We start from the raw sequence: 15,673 nt of genomic DNA on the forward strand, positions 1-15,673 counted from the left end.
TTTTTGAATTCCTTAGATTTACGATTTAGCTATCTGCAACAGCAACATCTTTCCTTCTCGATGCTCACCGCTGTTTTTGACTGCTCGGCACGACCCTCGTGTAACCGATCTCATCTTCTGTTCTCGCCTTGTGGTGAATATTGCTCTACTGTTATAATTGTTTCGTCTATTATCTTCACTGCCTCTTGTATAGCTTTTATGGTTTCTATTCTATCTACGGTTTCTCTTGAACTTCGCTGAACTCCGCGCAGGAACCTTTTTGTCCTAGCTCCTTGCGATAAAAATTTTTGATTATCTTGCCAGTTAGATCAGTTAGTCTTCAATGTTAGCACTAAATCATTAATTTTAGTTGACTAGTGGAGATTTTTTATTTGACTGGATGGTAGAACCCCGCGGCTCATCGTCCTCCTCCTCAATTTTCGTGTTTGCTTCAATGTGTAGTGCTCTTTCGAAAGCTTTGTCTAAATTTATATCCGCATCTACCAAATTTTTTCAAAGGTGGAGTTGCACCTGACTATTTTCTATTCATTCGAGGAATCCCGTCAAAATGAGATGTTCTCCTATCTCAGAAAACTCCTTAAAATTACGCTTTCAACGCTAAAGTTTTCAAATCAACAAATTTGTAAGTTTTTCACCCTAATGCTATTTAGCTAAACTCCAACAGAAAACTACAGGTTTCTAACTAAAATATCGTTTGAAGGCTTTACGATCTCATCATAACTCTTCCTAATGTCCTCCAAAAAGTGTACAATAGAAATCAATGACCAACTTTTCTTCGATTTCGGTTTCGGTGCCGTTTACCGTTTCTGCTATTTTTACACTTTTGAAGTTGTGACAAGAGCTCTCAGTGTGAAATAAGATTTTCAAAATCATCTAATTGCGTAAAAAGCTCAGCTATCAGCGTTTTTGAGGAGTGCCGCGCCATATCAAGTTCCAATGGTAAATTTTGACAAATAATGTTGGATTCAAATACGGACGATTTTGATGGCTATTTTGTTATCGAAAAAAACAGGTAACAGGTACGAACCAATTTCTACTATTCAAAATTTTAGGGAGTACTTACTTGAAATTTCGAAGATGGCAGTTTTTTGTCAAATCCCGACACCATTCAGATTTCTCCTTTCGGGTTGTGATGTTGAGATGTCACACTCGAGCTAAAGATCGGGTTTTCAAAAATAAACAGATTTCTCATGGAAATCAGTACAAATATAAATCAGATTTCTCACTCAAAAATAAATAGATTTCTCATGGAAATCAATGTGGTACTTGTTCGGAGCACGAAATTGGAAGTTAAATTAATAAGTGGTTTATTGTGGAAAAAAATTGGATCAAATAAACGAATTTTCAATGGAGTGGTTAAATGAATGAATTTAATCCTTCTTTGGTCAGTACCTAATAAGGGTTCTATTAACGTGGTGATTTTACCAAGTCAACAAAGAAATGTCAGTTTCGTTGATTTTGCTCGAAGCCCGAGGTTTGTCTAATCAAATGTCTATTTTGTTTGTTTGTACCCGTCAAGTTGTGTTAGCCATAAGTCAGGTAAAAATTAAATTTTAAACTAAATCTTTGACCTTGAAAGTTTTAAAACATCTTTTTTTATTTACGGGTGACTGCACTGAGACATTCGTGTGGCGAAATTCTAACATATGATTAGAAAATAGCTGAATGCTTCAATAATTTAATTGTTAACAAGAGGGTTTAAACTGGTGATAATGTGTAGTTGTCTCATAAAAAATCACCTGCTGACCCAAGACTGGTCAGCTTTGATAATATAACCGATGGTTTTGTGCTTAAAATTTAGGGAGCTGAATCCGAGTAAAGCGCTTGGACCTGAACTCTGTGGGTTTAATTTTTGTGCCTCTTTTCCAAACCTTTTCAGCGAAAGTTAAAAGCAACATATTTGCAAAAAACAACTGAAACTTGTCGTGGGGTGTTCCGACTTCTGTTAGTATTCAATCCGTGGTGTTGGTGGCGCTGTGGCCGGACATTAGTGAATCAAGCTAATCAAGCTTCACTGACGTTAGTGTAGGCGCTGTTTCAAAAAATACCTTTGAGTTATATTTCCTTTGGCACGATATGCCTGGGCTGCCTTTTGCCCACTCCTGAGGCTTGCCAACAATTGAAGCTTTCGTGAGATTTGGTTCACAAATCATCGAACGTACCTCCTGGTACACTCCGCCCACATTTTTGGGCACCAAAAAATTTGTTTTTGTTGAGGTCTCCTTGAAGTCGCTATTCTTCGTGTTGTTGTACTTTGCTCGGTTGTTGTTTTTGTTGTAGCCGAATTGGCTGTTCTTGCTTCAGCTGATGATGATTCCGTTGCAAATTTTGTATTGAGTTGTGTGCTTAATAAAACGCTGATCTTGAAGATATCGGCTCGTCCATATCTACAAGTATATCTGAATTGACTTTGACGACTGCTGTTTAAGAATGTGCTATCTGCTGTGCGAAAAAAACTGCTGCTTCTGCTCAAATGATTCTTGATGAAATGTTTGTTGTTTTTGTCAAAATTCTGTTAGGGTCTTTCGTTGGTGTCGTCGGTATATTGTCGCTGTCTACTGCTTATCAGCGTGCTGCTGGTAGTGTTATATAAAAATTGTATGCTTGAAAGTAGAATTGAGTTGCTGATTGTTTAGTTTTGTAAGTTGTTTATTGAAATCCCCCATTGTACCTTAAAGATACTTTAAGTTTCTCTGAATTGCTAGCTCACTTAAATAAACTTTAAAGCATTCACCTTTCGCCTTACCCTATATCCAAAACTGATATCAAGCTTGTGTTTCAGATTGTTTTTAAATTATTGTTCTCTATTAACTATTGATAACCCCTATGTTGATTTGTCGTTGATTGAACTTAGTTTAGGAGCTGGTTTAACAAACTTCTGTCTTGATTTTTTAACCAGGCAAGACCTTACCACATTATTCTTTCCTTTAATTACCTTTTGTACCCTTCCTTTCGGCCAAATAAGCCGGGGTGTGTTGTTTTCTACAATCCATACCATGTTCCCTATTTCTATCCCGTCTACTGTTGAAGGCCTTTTTTGATGTTTTCTGAGTGTTGGCAGATATTCCTCTAAGAGACGTGTCCCAAATTCGTTCATCATACTGTAAACATTGCTCCACAGTTTTCTTGTTCCCATGAGGTTGCTGCTAATTTTACTATTTGATGGCGGTGCTGTTTTCATTGGTGTCAAAAAATGTTCAATGGAGTTGGTTAAATGAATGAAATTAATCTCTCTTTTTGGTCAGTTCCTAATATGGGTTCTATCATCGTGGTAAATTTACCAAGTCAACAAAGATGTGTCAGTTTCGTTGATATTGCTAGAAGTTTGAGCTTTGTCTAATCAAATGTCTATTTTGTTTGTTTGTACCTGTCAAACTGTGTCAGCCATAGGTCAGGTAAAAATTAAATTTTAAACTAAATCTTTGACCTTGAAAGTTTTAAAACATCTTTTTTTATTTACGGGTGACTGCACTGAGACATTCGTGTGGCGAAATTCTAACATAATATTAGAAAACAGCTGAATAATTCAATAATTCAATTGTTAACATGCGGGTTTAAACTGGTGATAATGTGTAATTGTGCTATAAAAAATCACTTGCTGACCCCTGATGGTCAGTTTTTATAAAATAATCGAGGGTATCGTGCTTAAAATTTAGGGCGTTGAATCCTAGTAAAGCACTTAGACCTTGAACTCTGCGAGCTTAATTTTTGTGCCTCATCTCACATACCTTTTCAACAAACGTTAAAAGCAACATATTTGCAAAAAACAACTGAAACTTGTTGTGGGGTGGTCCGGCTTCTGTTAATATTGAATCTGTGGTGTTGGTGGCGCAGTGGCCGGACGTTAGTGAATCAAGATAACCAAGCCTCACTGACGTTAGTGTTGGTGCTGTTTCAAAAATACTTTGAGTTATATTTCCTTTGGCACGATATGCCTGGGCTGCCTTTTGCCCACTCCTGAGGCTTGCCAACAGTTGAAATTTTCGTGAGATTTGCTTCACAAATCATCTTCTGCTACCTTGAAAAATTCATCCATTTCATAACCATTGAATTACATCTGTATAATGAACATTATGACTTGGCGTTTCAAGTTTACAGTTTTTAGAACGTACCTCCTGGTACATAAAACGCTGATCTTGAAGATATCGACTCGTCCATATCTACAAGTGTTTCTGAATTGACTTTGACGACTGCTGTTGAAGAATGTGCTAGCTGCTGTGCGAAAAAATCTGCTGCTTCTGCTCAAATGATTCTTGATGAAACGTTTGTTATTTTTGTCAAAATTCTGTTAGGGTGTTTCGTCGGTGTCGTCGGTATATTGTCGCTGTCTACTGCTTATCAGCGTGCTGCTGGTAGTGTTATATAAAAATTGTATGCTTGAAAGTAGAATTGAGTTGCTGATTGTTTAGTTTTGTAAGTTGTTTATTGAAATCCCCCATTGTACCTTAAAGATACTTTAAGTTTCTCTGAATTGCTAGCTCACTTAAATAAACTTTAAAGTATTCACCTTTCGCCTTACCCTAAATCCAAAACTGATATCAGACTTGTTTTTCAGATTGTTCTTAATTTATTGTTCTCAATTTACTAATAATAAACCCTATGTTGATCTGTCGTTGATCAAACTCAATCTATTAGCTGTTTTAACAAATTTCTTTCTTGATATTTCCACCAGGCAAGACCTTACCACACCTTTATCCTTTCCTTTAATTACCTTTTGTATTCTACCTACCGGCCAACTACCCATGGGAGTGTTGTTTTCTAGTGTCCATGCCATGTCCCTCACTTCTATCCCGTCTACTGTTGTAGGCCTTTTTTGACGTTGTCTGAGTATTGGCAGATATTCCTCTAAGAGACGTGTCCAAAATTCGTTCATGATACTTCAAACATTGTTCCACAGTTTTCTTGTTCCCCTGAGGTTGCTGCTAATTATATTATCTGATGGCGGTCCTGTTTTTTTTTTGATGTCAAAAAATGTTCAATGGAGTGGTTAAATGAATGAATTTAATCCTTCTTTTTGGTCAGTACCTAATATGAGTTCTATCATCGTGGTAAATTTACCAAGTCAACAAAGATGTGTCAGTTTCGTTGATATTGCTAGAAGTTTGAGCTTTGTCTAATCAAATGTCCATTTCGTTTGTTTATACGTGTCAAAATGTGTCAGCCATAAATCAGGTAATAACTTAAATTTTAAATTAAATCTTTGACCTTGAAAATTTCAAAACATATTTTTTAAATACAGGTTACTGCACTGAGAATTTCATGTGGAGAAATTCTAACATAATATTAGAAAACAGCTGAATATTTCAATAATTCAATTGTTAACACGAGGGTTTAAACTGGTGATAATGTGTAGTTGTCCTATAAAGAATCACCTGCTGACCCCCGACTGGTCAGTTTATATAAAGTAACCGAGGGTATCGTGCTTAAAATCTAGGGAGTTCAATCCGAGTAAAGCACTTGGACCTTGAACTCTGCAAGCTTAATTTTTGTGCCTCATCTCACATACCTTTTCAACGAACGTTAAAAGCAACATTTTTGCAAAAAACAACTGAAACTTGTTGTGGGATGATACGACTTCTGTTAATATTGAATCTGTGGTGGTGGTGGCGCAGTGGCTGGACGTTAGTGAATCAAGATAACCAAGCCTCACTGACGTTAGTGTTGGCGCTGTTTCAAAAATACTTTGAGTTATATTTCCTTTGGCACGATATGCCTGGGCTGCCTTTTGCCCACTCCTGAGGCTTGCCAACAGTTGAAACTTTCGTGAGATTTGGTTCACAAATCATCTTCTGCTACCTTGAAAAAGTCATCCTTTTCCTTACCATTGAATTAAATCTCTATAATCAACATTATGACTTGGTGTTTCAAGTTTATAGTTTTTAGAACGTACCTCCTGGTACGCTCCGCTCACATTTTTGGGCACCAAAAATTTTGTTCTTGTTGAGGTATCTTTGAAGTCGCTATTCGTCGTGTTGTTGTACTTTGATCGGTTGTTGTTTTTGTTGTAGCCGAATTGGCTGTTCTTGCTTCAGCTGATGATGATTCCGTTGAAAACTTTGTATTGAGTTGTGTGCTTAATAAAACGCTGATCTTGAAGATATCGATTGTCCATATCTACAAGTATTTCTGAATTGAATTTGACGAGTGCTGTTGAAGATTGTGCTAGCTGCTGTTCGAAAAAATCTGTTGTTTCTGCTGAAATGATTCTTGATGAAATGTTTGTTGTTTTTGTCACATATCTGTTAATGTCTTTCTGCGGTGTTGTCGGTATATTGTTGTTGTCTACTGGTTATCAGCGTGCTGCTGGTAGTGTCGTATGAAAATTGTATGCTTAAAAGTAGAATTCCTTTTTATGGTTATTGCATTCGATTGCGTACAATTGTAGTTGTTACGAACCGGCTTTTGTATTGGCTGATTCGCGAATGTCAAAAATATATGATTTCTGAAAATATTGTTGTTGCTAAGTTGCTCCTTGAAAACTGCTGCCTGACCAACAGATGCTCCCCCTGTTCCCTACTTCACCTAAAACTACCATTATTATTTACCTCATATCTACCATTTACCTGTTCTTCCACAATTTCAGTTTGTTTGAATACCAAAAATTTTGTAACACTTTTGTACATCTGTTGTTTCGTTTTACCTAATCGAGTTATTGATATCTTCCTACTCAAAACACTTTTATCTTAATGCTACAACTCTCAATTGTGGTGCAATAAACTTATTGATCGTGTGTATGACTTTCAAAACTTACCTAATGTCTATCTACAGTTTGTCTTCTTTTCAAACATACCTACCTAAATTTTCATTTGAAATTGTTTCTCTAATTTACAATAAGCTTTGCTAATTGTTTAGCCTTGTAAGTTATTAATTGAAATCCCTCATTGTACCTGAAAGATTCATAAAGTTTCTTTGAATTGCTAGCTAACTTAATTAAACTTTAAAAGATTCACCTTTCAACTTACCCTAAATCCAAAAATGATATCAGACTTGTTTTTCAGATTGTTCTTAAATTATTGTTCTCAATTTACTAATAATAAACCCTATGTTGATCTGTCGTTGATCAAACTCAATCTATTAGCTGTTTTAACAAATTTCTTTCTTGATATTTTAAGCAGGCAAGACCTTACCACACCTTTATCCTTTCATTAATTACCTTTTGTACCCTACCTACTGGCCAACTACCCATGGGTGTGTTGTTTTCTAGTGTCCATGCCATGCCCCCTACTTCTTTCCCTTCTACTGTTGAAGGCCTTTTTTGACGTTGTCTGAGTGTTCGCAGATATTCCTCTAAAACACGTGTCCAAAATTCGTTCATGACACTGTAAACATTGTTCCACGGTTTTCCTGTTCCCCTCAGGTTGCTGCTAATTTTATAATCTGATTGCAGTCCTGTTGTCAATTGTGTCAAAAATTACCTGGTGTCAAGCTTTCAGCATCGCGTATATCACTGCTGACCAATGCTAGAGTCCTGCTATTGAGTAAAGCTTCGACTTGGCAAGTAAGTGTTGAGAAACTGCCTTCCTGGAATTTCCTAGATCCGGCGATATAGAAGAACAGTTGTTTGCTCATCCCAATGAGGCGTTTTCATGATCCACCAAATTGTGGTGCTCCGGGTGGGTTAAAATTCTACGCATTTTTTCAACTCTGCATATTTCTGCATCTCGGTAGTTGTGAAGCTGCTTTCCTCGAAGTTCTTTGCTGTACTGGTGACAAATAGAACTTTGTCAAAGTGATTCTTTTCCGGTAGTCTTTGTTGGATTAAGAACAGTTGGAAAGCCTATATGCTTAATTTTTTTGCAAATTTCTGGTCAATTCGATATGACCGGCTCGTATCGTCAGACAGGTGAACAAGAAACAGTAAGTTTTCATTGCTGTGTTGATCCGGCAGTAGATTCCAAAAGGCCCAAACATTTACTCCAGTTTCCATGAAGGCTACAAATTTGACTGAGAATGGGTAACTCGGAATATCTTACATTTGAGATTGGCTGTTGAGTTGTTTCTGTCGTCTGCATTCGTAGCATCTTCCTAATTACAGTTTTGCATTGAAGAACCCAATAGTTCAATTGAATACTGTGTGTTTGCTATTCAATTCCAACATGACCATTGATGATTTCCATTGCTGCAAGTACAGAAGAAGAATTATAATCCTGTTATTGCTGTCTAGGACTATTGGCGTTTTCGATGCTGTTGAAATTCGTGCAATGGCTAGTCTGCTTTTGAGCAAATGATCCCATCATCGCCTATTGAAGGTGTAAACCAAATCAATCTAATCCTTTTTTAGCTTGTTATGTGTTAGTTGATTTACATTCTCACCAAACGATTGCTTGAGATGGATGGAAAAGAAAATTCTCTAAGGAAAGTGCATCCATGATCTGTTGCTCACGTCTTCTCCCTGTGTTTCGTAGGTTTTTTTTATTTTGATGATGACGGCTCTCAGTCTCAACCAACTGCTATTTCTGTTATTATCAATGAGGTCTGTTTCAATTGGCTTTCATTGTGTTCCTTTTGGCTTCTGCTGTCACTCTATAGGGAGATTTTGTCGAACTTGAAATCTAATTCAACCTCGATTGTTTTCTTCAATCTCGCTGCATAAAAAACTGCTTGTAGTTCTAGTCTGTGAAATGTTGTTTGGCGTAAGGGTGCCACTCATTGTTTCCCATAAGAAAACCACTTGTGGCTTCTTGGTTCCTGTTTGTCTTGATGTGTGCTACTACTGCTGATTCTTCCAATAATGCGTCGCAGAATACATGAAGTTCAATTATTTCCCCAACTGCTGTGTCACCTACCAATCTGTTTACCCCTACTGTAGCTGACATTTTCGTTTCCCGTACCCAATCCTTGCTGGCGTTTCCATTGTCTCCACTGATGGCTTTGTCCCATTTCTGTCCATGTTGCGACAGTTTTTGCAGTAGAATCTTGGCTTGGATGAGGAAAGGCGAAATGATTCCCAAAGGATCGTAAAAACTTGACACCAAAGACAGAAACTTGCGTTGTGTCCATGTTTTCATGTCCAGTTTTCATCCGTCCTTTGCTCTGAACATTATTTTGTCTCCGTTCAAGCTCCAGTGATGTCCAAGTCTTTTTTGATGTAAATTTTTATTAAAAAGTTGCTCAACTGGTTTGCATATATCGCATTGCATCTGCTCAAAAGACTCACGGCTGTCGCTGTACCATTTTGTCAGATTGAATTTACTTTTCTTCGGAGTTTAGTTGACATGCTTGACTGTAGTGAAAGCTGTGGTGGCGTCGCTGAAAGATGCAACCATATCATTTATGTAAAATGCCCGCTGATTGGTCTCCACAGAATATGGGTGATGTTCGATGTCGTCTTTAGCTGTCTGTAACAAAACAAAATTTGCTCAAACTGGTGATTTCCTGGCTCCAATAATCTGTCTTTGGTATTTCAACACCTCTAATTTTGTGCTGTTGGGTTGTCTCCACATAAATTGCAGAAAACATCCGTCCTTGTGTATTCCAATTCGCAGATCCCTCTACTGAAATGCTACGGATCCCTGTCTGTATCGTGGCAAAAATTCAAGCATATTCCCGATGAGGTCAGGTCCAGATAATTTGGCTTTTCAAATTCTCCGTATCTTGCTGGGTTGGTTTGGGCTGACAAGACCATAGAATGGAATCCACCATCTTGTATCTTTCTGTTGATGGAAAGGTGCTTTTGCAATGTAACCTTTTTCTAGGTCTGCTTGAATGCCCTCATTGTATTTTTTTGTACTGTTGAGGTTTCTTCTGTAGTCTGTTGACAAGCTGGTTGAGATGAGCCAATGCTTTTGACCAGTTGTCTGGTAAAGTGCTGTTGCCTTTCCAGAGAAATGTCATTTCATAAGTTCCATCTTTTTGTCTCACACTTGTTGCAATAAGTATCTAAATGGCTGATAAAACCTTTCGATCATTCGATTTGATTTTGGATTCCAAAGGTATTGTCTCTGCTTACCACCAAGGAGAAACCTGTTCGTTGAGGTCACTTTCTTGTTCGAGGCAATTGCAGCGAAACAAGGCAGTTTGATGCATTGAATGTTGTGTTTTGCTGTAATCCAACACTGTATGAGATCCAAACATAGTCCAACCAAATTTGAAAAGACTCGCGTTTGGAGCTGACGATGGTCTTTGTTCCACTCAGACTGGTGATATAGGAAGAATGTTGTCCTGTTCAATCAATGCTGTGACTTGGAGATTAACCAAAGTTGGCATATTGACATGTTTGTTTGAGCATATGATGTCACTGCTCGTCCGTAATTTCTCTTGGCTCTCTCAGTTTAGCAAAGTGTTGTGTCGTTGTCTGCATCCTTGCTCCCGGCAAATAGAGTTTGAGGGACAATCGTTGGCTCGATGGTTGACTCCCAAACAGTTTTTGCAAAGGTCCAACTGATAAACCGTTTGTAGTCTTCATTTGCTAACTTTGCATTAAAAGTTCGACAATAGAATAACTGACGGTTACCGTCAATGAAAAACTAGGCTAAAGCTGTTTGTTACTATTGCTTGCTCTTCTTGTTTGAAACAGTTGTGTTATGCTCCGCTGGTTCTATTGGTGCTTGTAGTTATTGCTGCTAAATTTGTTTATGTACTGCGTTCCTTGTTGCTGTTGTTGTTTCATGTTCGGATGGATTGGTGGTTGATGAAACTGTCCATTTTTATTTGAATTTAAGATCTGTTGATGTGTGTTGCTGGCTGTCTTATGGCTAGTGCCGTTTCGTCCTTGATGTGTTGAGCGTTCCTGTGCCTCAGCTATATTACTTTAATCAATTGGTTGAATTTTGCAGGTGTCTGCTGTTGAATTCGTCGTCGTAAAAAAGGGATTCCATTTGAATTCTTCACTGTAAAGTTGTTTGTCGGTTTTATGCTTCAAGATGGTCGTGCTGTTGAGATCGGCTTCGCAATTAATTTCTTGCTGTGTCCTTGTCATAGTGTTTATGAAAATGGAGAAGTTTACAATTGTCTAAGGAAGAGATCTCGTTGGTGGTCTGTTTTTAAACAATTTTCCAACCACTTGCTGATGATGACGTTTGGATTTCGAAAACGCTGTTTCAACTCTTTTGTTGCATCATTGTACAGGCATCCGTTGCAAGCAAATTCTTCAATTGCTGTTTTGGTTTTTCCAATCACAAGTCCCTGTAGATAGGTGATCTTCTGTCCATCACTGAGATCAGTGTCTCCAATCATGAAAATGAAACGGCTGTACCGATGTGACCCTTTGCTCGGGTCACCGTTGAACTTCTGAATATCTATCTTTGGAAGAGCTTCAATATAAAGCGTATAGAATGGAACTGGTTGTGAAAACGTTGTCGACATTTGCTGTGGTTCGACTGTTGGCTGAATGAATGTTTGTGGGTCCCCATACAAGTAACTCTGTTCTGCTGGTGATTTAGGCTGCTTAAGTTAGCTAGTCTATCATAACAAAAACTGTTTAGCTTGTCACGTTGAGCAGCATTGCTGGTTTTCAGTTGTTCTTTGTGTAAGTTTCTGTTAATGGATGTTTAATGTTGTCCAATTGCTCTAGTGTTGATGTTGATGTTGTTGTTGGCTGTTGAGTTATGCGCTGTTCAATTGGCTGCTACTGTGATCTCTTTATTGTTCTGTGTGCTGAAGTTTGTTGCAAAAGATGATTCTGAAATTTAATTTTGTCGTCGATGTTGTTCCAATTGTCAATCATTTTGCTGAAGTACTCCTCGTGTTGATCTTCGTTAAGCTGTTAAATGAAAGCGTAATTTGTTCCTTTGAACTCCGCAACTGTTTCTGCTGCCTTTTCGTGGACATTCTTTGCTGCATTTTTGTTCCCAAGGTCAATCATTTTGCTCATGTTTTGCAGGTTCTACGCAATTTTCTCCGCCATCAGCCTGATTTTATTTTCGAAACTGTTATTTGCAAGGTTCTGTTGGGCATTGCTGTCAAACGGTTTGTATTGTGCTTTGGGTATAGTGTTGTTTATATGTTGGCTGCGCTAGATGTCTTTTTTTCCGGTGGGGGTTCTTGGCCTTTGGGGTTAATTCGTGTTCTTTTTCTCTGCCTTTTCCCTTGCCTCTGCATAGATGTTGCGCTTTCGAGCTTTTGAACTTGACTAGGGGTGTGGGGGTTCAACCAAGAAAAATTGTGCGGCGTTCTGCCTTCAGTTAATATTAAATGAGTTGTGTTGGTGGTGATGTGGCTGGACGTCAGACACTCCAGAGAATAAAGCTAATCAATTTGCATCACTGACACAAGTGTTGCTGGCGTTTATAAAAGTTCTCTGTTTGCATCTCCTTTGGCACGATAGGCATGGGCTACCTTCGGCCCACTGTCGCGCCTTGCCAACAGTTGAAACTTCCGTGAGATTTTCTTCATAAATCTTCTTTTGCTGAAAAAGACATTATTTTCATTAACATTGAATTACGTCTCCATAATCGACATTTTGACTTGGTGTTTCAAAATTTCAGTTTTTAGCACGTGCCTCTTGGTACACTTGACGAAATTACACGGCTTTAAAAAAAGGTTCGCTAAACGTTAAGCTATCTGGTCATATCTGTCTAAAACACATTTTCTTAAATATATGGAAAAATATACTTGCTCATATATCTGCAGACCTAAATAGAGAACAAATTCGAAGCTTCTAGACACGCTAATTGGCCGACAGATTTCAGGACGACGTGAAAATGACCGGAATCGGAACTGTATAATTTGAAGTGTTAATAGAAGCGTCGACCTAATCATTTTGGCCGTTATAATTTGTTCGGTTGTGATAGATTGATATTAAGTCCCACGGGCCGCTAAGGCATGGCCAAATTAGTTATTAGTTACATTTGTAGAGAAGAAGTAATTGTAAACTAAAACCTAAAGTGACTAAAAAACGAAAGTTTTCAAACATTGCGTTCATCGTCAAGTTTAAAAATTAAATTCAATCATTTACAAAGTATAAGAAATTGTCTTTGACTATAATTCTTAGAAATGAGTTAAAATAACATCTAATTTTTGAAATTATTTACAGTTAAAATCACATTTACATCATTTTATTTACACTTATTACACTAAAATCAATTGAATTTTTTTTTCCGAGTTTTTGAAAATCCTGGGTATAATGCTTTCCATTCCTCAAAAGGAATTTTTACTATCATACTTATCTGTTTTTAATTTCTCCTTGTTGGGGTTGACAAAATTTTCAAATAACAGACAATTTCGACGAAATTTTGAATTATTAGTTATAGTCTAATGTTGTTTGTTTTTCAACTAAAGACCCTACCTTGCCCCTGATAAAAAATAATTATCAGGAAATGTGGTATTCGACTAGCTTTATTTGCTAAAGTGTCGGCCAATTGACCGGCCACAAAACGAAGGGTACTCGAACTGGCATGATGGCACGCTGCTTGATCCATTCCTATTAAATAACTACTTCAATGATCTGATGGTTTTGAACAGCCGTTTTGTCCAGTATGCTGATGACTAATATTTTCGGCCAACAAATCAAGTAAAGCTGCTCAGTTTTATCTAGAGCGAATTCTTGCCAAAGCAAGATGTTTATCAAGTCACATGAGTCAATTCTTGGAACAAGTTTGGGTTTCAAAGATAAAGTGCTTAGCTTTTAGCTCTTTAAATAGTTATCTGAGTGGTAGATCTCAAGAAGGGTTGATTTATGGTGATTATTCGATGCCAAGAACCATATAAACGGTTGTTCTTCAAGGATCTGTTCTAGGTCCAGTTCTTTTTTCATGCTTTCTTGTTCCTCTGGAAGTTCTGTTTGACCGAAATGATGTCAATTATCAATTTTATGCCGATGAAACTGTTATCTATTTTGTTTACCATGCTGAGATATATCAGGGGGCTTTTGATTTGATATTTACCACTCTGCAAAAGTTGTTCAGTGGTGCTAAGCTCCGATTAAACTCGAATAAAACTGAATACATATTTATTAGTAGAAAGAAAAGTTTAAATAGCGATATTGAACTTCCAACAGATGCCAATTTTTCTAACAATCTTAATTTGTTGGGCTTCAACTTAGATTCTAGACTTTCATATACGAAACAAGTTAGTTCTGTGTGCATCTGATGTTATTTCCTGAGAAAAATTTATTCCATCAGAGATACAGTCGACAGAAAGTTGTTGATCGAATTAGTTCGGGTAATCATTCTCTCGCGACTAGAGTACTACAACTCACTGTACTATGGACTACCTGTGTATATTATACAGAAATTACAGCGTATAATGAACTCAGCATGTCGTCTCCTTTTTAGGCTATCACCTGGTTCACCAACAGCAAAATATCTGAAAGGGCTTCATTGGCTACCGATGAAGCATCGTATCCTCTACAAAATTCTACTTTTTGGCCACCGTTTAGTTCACCATCCGTGGAAAATTCCGATGTATCTTGGCGCATTAGTTTTCCGAAATGATAAGGTGACTAGATGCTAATATGCGTACAATTTGAAGGTTCCTAATGTCACAACTGCATTTGGGCGAAGATCATTCAGTTTTGCTGTTCCTTTCGAATGGAATAAAGTGCCTTTTGAGATGAAACTAATACCCCATGAATTTGATTATCGCAGAAAACTGAAAACTTTTTTTATTTAATATTTGATTTTGAAAGCACTTTTGAGTTTGTAAATGGTGCGTAAATCTAAATGCGACAATGCGACTATTTAACCTAACGGATCTTTTCCGTTTGTGCCCCCCCCCCCAGCTTAGTGGGCGCATACTATTTGATTCCCCCAGACGCAAGTGCCATATTTTTACATAATGATTTACTATGTAATGGCACGTGCTCGGTAACGGGGGGGGGGGGGCGCAAATCGTACTGGGGGGGGGGGGGGGAGGAAAAGATCCAACCTAACAATGAACGTCACAATTTATCGGAAGCAATCCAACTGTAAATAATAGCGTGCAAATTCAATAGCTCTGGAGTACTAATGTATTGTGATAGCTAGCGGTTGAATCTATCTAGCGGTTGAATAGATTAGCTGAACAAATACACAAACCGTAATTTTTCTTACCTCAAAGTCAAGTTGATCGTTTGGGCGCTCAGCAGTAAGCACCAACCGTACTGACTGCTCTTTCCTAATCCTTCGCGTGTTCGGATTTGTATTTTGCTTTTTAGCACCTCGTTTAGCCAATGAGGGGTCAATATACATGTCCTTCACTATTCTATGGCTTCTTTCATTTATAGTTCCATAGTGTGTTGAAGGCGTGGCAATTGAAGCACTTCCGGCCCCCGTAAGGGAGCTCAGAAGAAAGTTTAAAGCATTCGACGACTTGTCGCCGATCACGGTAATTCTGACAACTGTGCGGTTATTCGTTTCTTTGCTCGCCATTTAGTCTGTTATGATTTGATGTGAGAAGTTTTATAACCAACTATGCGTTATGGTTATTTACTAGCTGTATTAGCTGTGATTTAATGGCATTTATAATATGTCATCAGTTATAATGGAACGAACTTAACTAATGTCGTGAGAAAATTAGTGGAATTAATTTTGAGCATAATTCTGGTTCGCGAGTTTTAAATATCTGGATTGAAATTCGGTCAATGTAGTATTCATCAAATTTGCAATTGATCGCGCTCTTGTTTGCACTTGTTTAAAATCCTGCTAAGAAAGAGGGGAGAAAGAAACAATTTATTGGTCCGTATGAATTGAGTACTACATGCACATTCTTCTATAATATTGAACTACAGCACAAAGAGGTTCAATGAAATAGAGTT

General features: G+C 37.7%; 1 protein-coding gene across 1 annotated transcript in view; it reads right to left on the minus strand.

Moving 5' to 3' along the window:
• LOC142344086 (uncharacterized) overlaps positions 1–15,390 on the minus strand; it is a 42,253-nt gene extending 26,863 nt beyond the window's left edge. The window contains exon 1 of the mRNA XM_075395569.1: positions 14,970–15,390. Coding sequence (XP_075251684.1) covers positions 14,970–15,287 — 318 coding nt within the window. The 5' untranslated portion in view covers positions 15,288–15,390. The remainder of the gene's footprint in view (positions 1–14,969) is intronic.
• Positions 15,391–15,673: the final 283 nt, after the last annotated feature.

The sequence above is a fragment of the Convolutriloba macropyga genome, chromosome 8 (assembly GCF_964194025.1).
Source record: "Convolutriloba macropyga chromosome 8, txConMacr16.3, whole genome shotgun sequence".
Lineage (NCBI taxonomy): Eukaryota > Metazoa > Xenacoelomorpha > Acoela > Convolutidae > Convolutriloba > Convolutriloba macropyga.